Raw genomic sequence first — 9,074 nt, forward strand, 5'->3', positions numbered from 1 at the left:
TCAGGCGACCGCAGATTTGTAGAGAAATCCTCCAGTTTCGTTCCTTAAATATAAGGGTTGATGTGATGGCATCACTTGTGAACCCTTCTTGAGCAAAGTGAGGGGGGGTGATTAAAGAACGAAGGATGAGGATTTCTCCACAAATCTGGATGTCGCCTGATGAAGATAGTTGTAATTACTTGTGAAAAGTCGTACTCAGATTGTAAATGTTGTGGATTTACTCTGAAACACATCGGTTAGTGCTGTACTAGTAACGAATTGGCACATTCTGTTTACGTTGTAAACTTTACTAATTGGCTGTGTTGGGTGGTGGCAGGATTAACCACACATTACACTACACTACTATACACTACACTACTATATACCGCTATACACTACACTACAATACTGTACAGTATACACGACACTACTATACTGTACAGTATACACGACACTACTATGCACTACACTACAATACTATACACTACTATACACTATACTACTATACACTATACTACTATACACTACACTACTATACACTACACTACTATACACTACACTACTATACACTACACTACTATACACTATACTACTATACACTACACTACTATACACTACACTACTATACACTACACTACTATACACTACACTACTATACACTACACTACTATACACTACACTACTATACACTACACTACTATACACCTGTTGTGGGTATACACGTGGAACGAGACTTCTATTTTGGAGGCAACGCGTTTATTACAATAAACGATAACAATAGCAATAGCCGTAACACTTACAGTTATGGCCCCTGTAACACTACTGGGTACGGCCCCATCACCCGTTAACCGAAGGGAGGTACAGCCTCCCTTCTAGCGGGCCCTACACACTCCAGGCTACGCTCTCACGGGTCCTCAGGGGAGGCTATGCTGACCCGACCTAGCCAGGGTACGGGTCCCACCACTGGACCGCTGCAACCCGGCTCTCACAAGAGCCTCGGTTGTTGGACCCAGGGTGCTGGTCTAGTTTTGAGCAGAGGTTGCAAACGGGTTTTGATTCCTTACCCGTACCCGTACCTGGCCGCACCAGGGTCACAAACGGGTACCCGTACCCGTACCCGGCCGTACCCGGCCGTACCCGTACCCTACCCATACCCGGCCGGGTACGGGTAGGGTACGGGTATCGGGTACCTGATTGCGACCTCTGGGATGAAGCCATGTTGCAGGCGCGGGTGGGTTGATTCTAGGAACTTGAATTGTGAGAAGAGACAAGATGGGAAATGAGTGACAAACGGTTACTCACCAGTGACTCACGGTCTACCCATACCCGTACCCGTACCCGGCCGCACCAGGGTCGCAAACGGGTACCCGTACCCGGCCGGGTATGGGTAGCCGGGTATCGGGTAGGGTACGGGTATCGGGTACCCGGTTGGGACCTCTGGTCTTGAGGGGATGAACACTGCCGGCCCCGTTGAGAGGGCCGGCTTTTATACACCGGTTGGGGCTTACCCCGCCCCTAACCACACCTTTCCCAGAACGTTCTAGAAGTTTCTGGAGGGGTCGGAAATGAACCGTTGGCCCCTAGCCCCCAGCCCCCACCCCTTGGGGTTCTGGGTTCTCTACCGGGGGGGGGGGGGGTTACCCCAGGTCTACCACCACACATCCCGCTCACTCTCTCGGACGCCCCCTATCGGCCCGCGAGGGTGGTGACCATAAGAAGACCCACAGTGCCTTGGTATGGCACAACACACCCATAATAGAGGTTTTTGGGTTAGATCGTGTAAATATATAAATGTGTCGTTAAAACCCGCCACCATCTGACATAGCCAACTAGTAAGGGTTGTCACGTAAACAGAACATGCCAATTCTATACGCTGCACTACTATATACTAGTATACACTACTATACACTACTGGACACCCACCTGCGGAGTGGAAGAATGGCAGGCACATCTTACAGATGACAAGCTGATGATCGGTGAGAAAATCAGCTCCATGGTAGGTCCTGGTGTCAGGGGCATAGCCCCACATCCACTTTTCTATCACTACATAGTGTAGCAGATGTTCTTTCTTGGACTCAGCATGGATACGTTGTTTTCTGTGGATGTGCTGATGCTGGAATGGTGTATTGTTAATTACAAGCCCATGGGATACACAGAAGTCTAGCAGCCTACTACCATTATTATTGAGCTGATCTGGTCTCCAGCCCAGCTACCAGCATCATGACACACTCGGGCATTAAATCATCTAACAGGATGACTCTATCCTGAGGGGCCACTTTTGCTCACATCTGTGACAGGAGATCATAAAAGGCATCTGATTCATCAGCCTTGCCTGCATCCCTCCACTGATATTCTTCTTCAGGGGGGCATAAGCAATCACCACCAATACTTTCTGGTCTCTTGTTGATGGAAAGGAGAGCCCACATTTGCCTGGGACTTACAGCTTTCCAACCTCGCCGCTACATTCATTCTTTTATTCAGAAGAAGAGTCACTCCTTGTTGTTTGGCAGTCTCCTGCCCCAAGTAGGGGACTGTCCACCTCTCATGGTGACTGGAGCCAAAGCTGATCCATCGGACCTCCTGAATATCTCGCCATGGCCAGCCATGGTGGTTTGTCGTCGTTTGTGGAGGAACCCCGAGGGTATGGTTTCAGTTCCTGGTTCTGCCAAGTGGGGTTTGGCCAGGAGAAGTCGTAGATACCTGTCCCCGCAGATCCTCTGGCTCAAGCTTAGTTCGATATTTTGCACGTAGTTTAGTGGTCGTTGAATTGAAGGTGAAGGGGTTACCAGCCTCTCGCACCCATCCAGAGCACCCATTTGGCCTCTGTGATGGCTACAAGTGCCATGACGGGTATAGCCGATAGGAATTGGCCTTCCCTCCAAGGCATTGCTCACATCCACCACAGTGTTAGCATTCAACACCACCACAGAGGTAAGGGGTTACTTTTGCCAGAATCTTCCACTATATATACATACACACAGAGATAAGAGAGACAGAGCAGCACACCAGTATTTACTGTCGCTTGGCGTCTCCTCCATGACTCACCAGAGGTTCGAGACATGGATGAGTCGAAGGCTGCCAAGCTGATCAAAGGGAAGAGGCCGGAACTGAAGAAGTGGATTGGCAGGGACCCCACGTACCTGCTCGACTACTTGGACAGCAATGATTTGATCTCTCGTGGCAAATACCACGGGGCCCGCGACATCACGGGGAAAGTGGAGCGCGCCAACTTTCTGATTGACGAGTTCATTGACAGGGACGAGTGCCTCAAGCTCTGGAGGGCTCTCGAAAGCCTACAGGAGGACTACCCCCAGCTGACGGAGTGGATCTCAGCCTGTTTGTCGACCACACATCACGCTTGTGGTAAAGCAATGCAAAACGATACACGGCTGCTGCTTTGATTTCAACAAATACTACTGATGTTACGGATTTGTTGTGTTTGGAACTCATTGGCCTACACCAGAGACAGCCTTGTTCAGGGCCTTGTCTCTGCACCCATGTTAGTCTAGAGAACAAGTACAATGACAATGCAAGCAAACACTGCTTTGACAATAATAATCGTAATAGTAACACGCATTGTAGTGTTTGGAACTCATTGGCCTCTACACCAGAGATGGCAGACAGCGCTGCCACAGTCGTGGAACCAAAACTCGGGTACCCTCATTGCTAAGAGGCACATGTGCGCGAAACATCGCCCTGGTGAGTGAACAAAACAAATCCTGTCACATCGAACAGCCGAGTTGTTTCGCGTGGTTTGTTTGTTTTGAAGCTTGAAAAATACAAAAATAACGGATGAAAGTTTAAGAATAGGTGTGACTTTATATACACAACCATGTCTGGCAATAATAAAAACAAGAGGTGGTGTTAAGATATAATGCAGACTTTTGATGCATTTTGAAAGGTATCCTAAAGTAATACATTAACTCACAAACACATCATACTTGCGGAAAAACATGCAAACACGTTCCGATAATAATGTATGGCATTGTCTTTCAAAGTGATTCGCCTACAACACGAAAGACAGTCTTCTGTATGGCCTTGTCTCTGCACACCTAGCAGTGTGTTAGTAGACCAGAGAATGCCAATAGGCGAACAGTACAAAGACAATCCCAGTGGCACAATGTTAACTACCTCGCCTGGTATGCAGGACGTCGTGGGTACAATGCCAACCCTGCCGCCTGCTGTATATTGGGAGTTTGTGTCTCTCTATCTCTCCCCGTGGTGGTCACTGCGTGGATTTCTCTCCAAGTCCTCCGGTTTTCATTCCTTCACATTTCATATCGCGTTAAAGAGTAATTGGCTGCTATAAATTTCCACGTGATAAGCCCACTTCGTTGAGCCACTATCATTCGTGATGGTCAGGTCATTGCTCAACAAGAGTGTGGTCTTACCTGGTAAAAAAAAAAGTAGTTTAGTTAAATTTTGAATAAAAAATTAATTATGACAAACATCCTCAGTGGAGTGAATGGGCAAAATCAGGGCTGCATATATTTTGCCTGTAGTCATTTTATTTTAGTTATTTTCTCTCGTTCAACCTCCAGACGGGAAGCCTGGTCACCCTAATCAGCCCGACTCGACTGCATTGGATCAAGATGAACAGCAAATCATGCAGATTGATCCTAAACGACATACTCGGGTCCCTGCCATTACTGGTGAGTTTATTTTGTTCTATGGGTCTCTTTGTATCTATATGGATTTCTGTGTATCTATATGGGTCTATATGTATCTAATATATGGGTCTATATATATATGGGTCTCGGTGTATCTATATGGGTCTTTGTGTATCTATATGGGTCTCTGTGTATCTATATGGGTCTATATGTATCTATTATACTGGTAGGAACGAAGTGGACCAGACCACCAATAGATTAATGTGTCCGTCCGACTGTCCGTCCGTCCGTCCGTGTATCAACATCGCCCCCTACTGCAAACACTTGGCATGACCCTGTCCGACAAGATGGCCGCCCGCTCCCCCTGCGATCTGTGAATTAAACAAGATGGCCGTCGCTTCCGGCGCATCACGGCAAAACTTTAAACTTCGCTTCAAAATTACTTTACTGAAACGCAGCACGTTTTAAAAAAAAATACTTTACTGAAACGCAGCACGTTTTTTTAACACAGAGACAAGAAACATTTATTAACACAGAGACGAGATACATTTAATCGCCTTATTTGTGCACGAAAAGCACGGCGCGAGGCCTAGTGCGGCAGGCTTCGCGAGGCCTAGTGCGGCAGGCTTCGCGAGGCCTAGTGCAGAAGGTGGTGGTGGGGGGTGGTGGGGTGGTGGTGGTGGGGTTGGGTGGTGGTGGGGTAGGTGAGGGCTGGTGGGAGGGGTGGTGGGAGGGGTGGTGTTGAGGGTGGTGTTGGGGGGTCTTTAAATCTCACAGCGTTTCTTGTCAAAACAAACACTTTTAATTAACGTTACACTAGAATACAGTATTTTTTTCTTTAACTCCTCTATACCCGGTCGATATCCCTGTACCGGTACTAAGTATTATTCCTACCAGCCCACCCCGCAGGGTCCTGTTATGGGTCTATATATATATATGGGTCTCTGTGTATCTATATGGGTCTCTGTGTATGAATATGGGTCTCTGTGCATATATATGGGTCTGTGTCTCGATGTATCTCTATGGATTTAGAGTATTTGGCTGCTGTACTCTTAGTTCTTTCGGTAAAGTCACGCAGGTAAAAAATTACATTAAAATTAATCAAAATAAAACAATAAAATCACGACGTTTCGGAGGCAACACAAGTCTCCGTCATCAGGTGAGACTCGACCATAAAAAGGCTGCTGTCTCTGGTATAGACCAATCAGTTTCAAAGACAATGCCATCCAACATTATTTTTGTTGTTATTATTATTATAAGAGCCATGTTACACCATTGGTACCTCATTTGCCAGTAAAAAATAAGATAATTGTTTTTTTACCCTTTTATCTGGCAACAAAACTGACACCTTTTTTTACGAGGAGTCATGTTTGCATAGACCACAATACCTGAAGTCATAATGCAAACATGACTCCTCGTAAAAAAAGGTGTCAGTTTTGTTGCCAGATAAATGGGTAAAAAAACAATTATCAAGAGCCATGTTGTTTGCATGTTCACCACAAGCACCGTGTGTGTGGTTAATGCCACTAGTAACTTGATTCCTTGCAAAAGAAGAAATGTCGTCTATTTTGTGTTTGAACATCTTAACACAACTCCTGTTGTATTGCAAAGATGGTTACAAAAAAACCCATATTTTTATTTGACAAAGCTTTATAGCTCATCGGACATTTTGTTGTTTGTTACCACCATCACCATCAGCCCACCCACCACCACCACCAACCACCAACCCACCACCACCACCAACCACCAACCCACCACCCACCACCACCACCAACCACCAACCAACCCACCCACCACTGCCGCCGCCAAATGATGAACCGCCGCAGGTCCACGAGATGCCGCGGTCCAACGGCGTCGTCTCGGACTACCTGCACATGGATTCCTTCATCAGCGAGGCGAGCGAGAACCACGGGCGGAACGGAGAGGCCAAAGAGAACCACAGTCATAAACGAGAGAAACTACGCGATTCTGAACCTCCTAAAAAACAACCCCTCGTCCACGTCGTGGGAGGTGGTAACAGGTGAAGTACAGGATTGCCGGACAGGGCGAAGTATGGTGGGTGGTTCGACCACCTGGGCCGTTTCGGTAACCATGAAGGCCTGTCTGGACGCAACCTGGAAACACGCTGGCTAACGGGGCACTGGTTAGCCACTTAGGCTAAGGGAGTAAACCCTGATAAAATCCCGGGCGGATATCAACAAGTGTATCCACTCCACCTCGGTGGGGCGGATGAGCCACGGTCCAGATGGCCAACGGCATATGGCGGAGGAGCCACTGGATATTGGGTACTTTAGGAAAAGCCGTCCAATTGTCTTGCTTTTCTGCCTTGCCATTGGACCGTGGCTTGGTTCCTGGTTAAGCCCGTGCAGTAGGCTGGTGTGCAACAGACACTGCATGTAAATTAATTCACGCACTGGCACCCTCCAGGGAAACTGTGCCATCGCACCACCACACTACACACCCAAAGTCCTTGGGCGATTGGCAAGTGGCGAGTGGGGGAGGCCTATGCAGCTAGAAGCTCCTAGTAACAAACCAACACCAAGGCGATAGCGATTAGAAGGTTATAGTAGTAGGTTTTTACCCTTTCAACTGGTACAAAAACTGACACCTTTATACAAGGCGTCATGTTTGCAATAACCACAACACAAGCAGTCAAAATGCAAACAAAAAGAAACAACTCTGATAATGATGATATGCACTGTCCTTGAAGTTGATTGGTCCACAACCGAGACAGCTTTTCTTAGAGCCTAGTCTCCATTGGTGTTGGACCAGATGACGCCAATAGGCGTGCATTATCATCATCAGAGTTGTTTGATCACGTGATCGGGAGATCCGATTGTTGATGCTTATAACCATTTGATACGCATTTTTTCGGACACGCATTCTGTACGCATATTTCTATTTTAGGGTCTGCCTATTGTTTTTATCACGTGATCGTGAATATTAGCCAATACTAGTTTTTTGTCATTTAATACGGATTGATGAGTAGGTATATTTGCATGGATACTATCGTTGCTATTAATTACTGTTGATAAGAGTTCTGCATATTAGAGTAAGTTGATATTAAAGTTGCTTAGAATTAAAAACAGGTTTCCGAGTGATTCTTTGCTAAACTCATGCATCATTGTCGTAATGAAGAACCGTCTCCTGCGGCGAGATCTGAATCCCGAGACCTGACGTAATTACACACGTCATTGTTAAGGCGAGAATCATAAACGTTAAAGCGAGAATTAGAATTGTTAAAGCGAGAATCATGAATGTTAAAGTGAGAATCATTGAGAATTAGAATTGTTAAAGCGAGAATCATAAATGTTCAAGTGAGAATCATTGATGTATCACGATTGGTGACACATACCCCTAGACAACTAGAGGCAATAATGAATACACACATAATCACATGCACACAATCAGATACACACATTAATAATTCATTACACTTAACAGACATTTTTAGTTAATTACACCAAATTAGACACGTTAACATATTTTAAATAATTGTACATTTTTATTATGTTATTATTTCATCACATTTTTACTATATATTCAACATAACCCACGACCTCATGTATGCCAGGCGAATGAGTTAACATCTCCTAGCCACCGTAGCGCGTTGATCATACGACCTTAACTCATTGGACTTAAAAAAAATCTCTAGATGATATAACCAAGAAAATACGGTGTTCCTTCACACTTTATAAATAAGTGGTGCACCACTCGCTTAGTGAGTGAGTGTATGGGTGAGTGGGTGGGTAGGTGAATGAGTGAGTGGGTGATTGGATAAATGAGTGAGTGGGAGGGTGGGTGAATGAGTAATACGGCCCTGCTTTCATTCATTCACCCGCCCGCCTCACGTAGCCTCCAATCACAAATCCCGAGACGGTGCCCCCTGCCGAGTCGAACCTGGAGCTGCACAGAGGGAGGGAGAGACGCGGGGCGCATGTGGAGTTCACTCGTGCCAGGAACGTAACCCCATCCCCCCCATTGGCAACGAGGTCTTGGTGTTGGACCAGATGACGCCAAAAGGCGCACGAGACTAGGCTCTAAGGAAAGCTGTCTCGGGTGTGGACCAATCAATTTCAAGGACAGTGCATATCATTAATCGGAGTTGTGTTGCGTCCGAAACGTCGTGATTTATTTTATTTTATATCTACGTGACTTTACCGAAAGAAGGGAAGTAATATTTATTTTTATTATTTTATTACTTCCCTTCTACGTGACTTTACCGAAAGAAACAAGAAGATGAATCCCTGCAGTCACGAAAGCTTTAAATCGAAATTTTACCGAAAGAACCAAAGAGTATGGATTCCTGCAGTCACAAAAGCTTCAAATCAAGTTATGGTTATACTTTATTCATCCTTAATCTCTGCCATTACATATGTAATGTGAGGATATATCCGGGTCGCTGACGGATCACAACTCGTCACGATAATTGGCTCTGCCGGTCCTGGCCCATAGCCAATGGGGAGACGAGTCAGGGGCGTGGCC

At 46.1% G+C, this 9,074-nt stretch overlaps 1 protein-coding gene across 1 annotated transcript in view; it reads left to right on the forward strand.

Annotated features, from left to right (window-relative positions):
* The window catches only part of LOC133359534 (uncharacterized), a 159,405-nt gene that overhangs the window by 6,282 nt on the left and 144,049 nt on the right, over positions 1-9,074 (forward strand). Inside the window, exon 6 of the mRNA XM_061577961.1 lies at positions 3,028-3,342. Within this exon, the coding sequence (XP_061433945.1) occupies positions 3,028-3,342 (315 nt within the window). The remainder of the gene's footprint in view (positions 1-3,027; positions 3,343-9,074) is intronic.

The sequence above is a fragment of the Lethenteron reissneri genome, chromosome 65, assembly GCF_015708825.2.
Source record: "Lethenteron reissneri isolate LAM-NWPU_2019-01 chromosome 65, ASM1570882v1, whole genome shotgun sequence".
Taxonomy (NCBI): Eukaryota; Metazoa; Chordata; class Hyperoartia; order Petromyzontiformes; family Petromyzontidae; genus Lethenteron; species Lethenteron reissneri.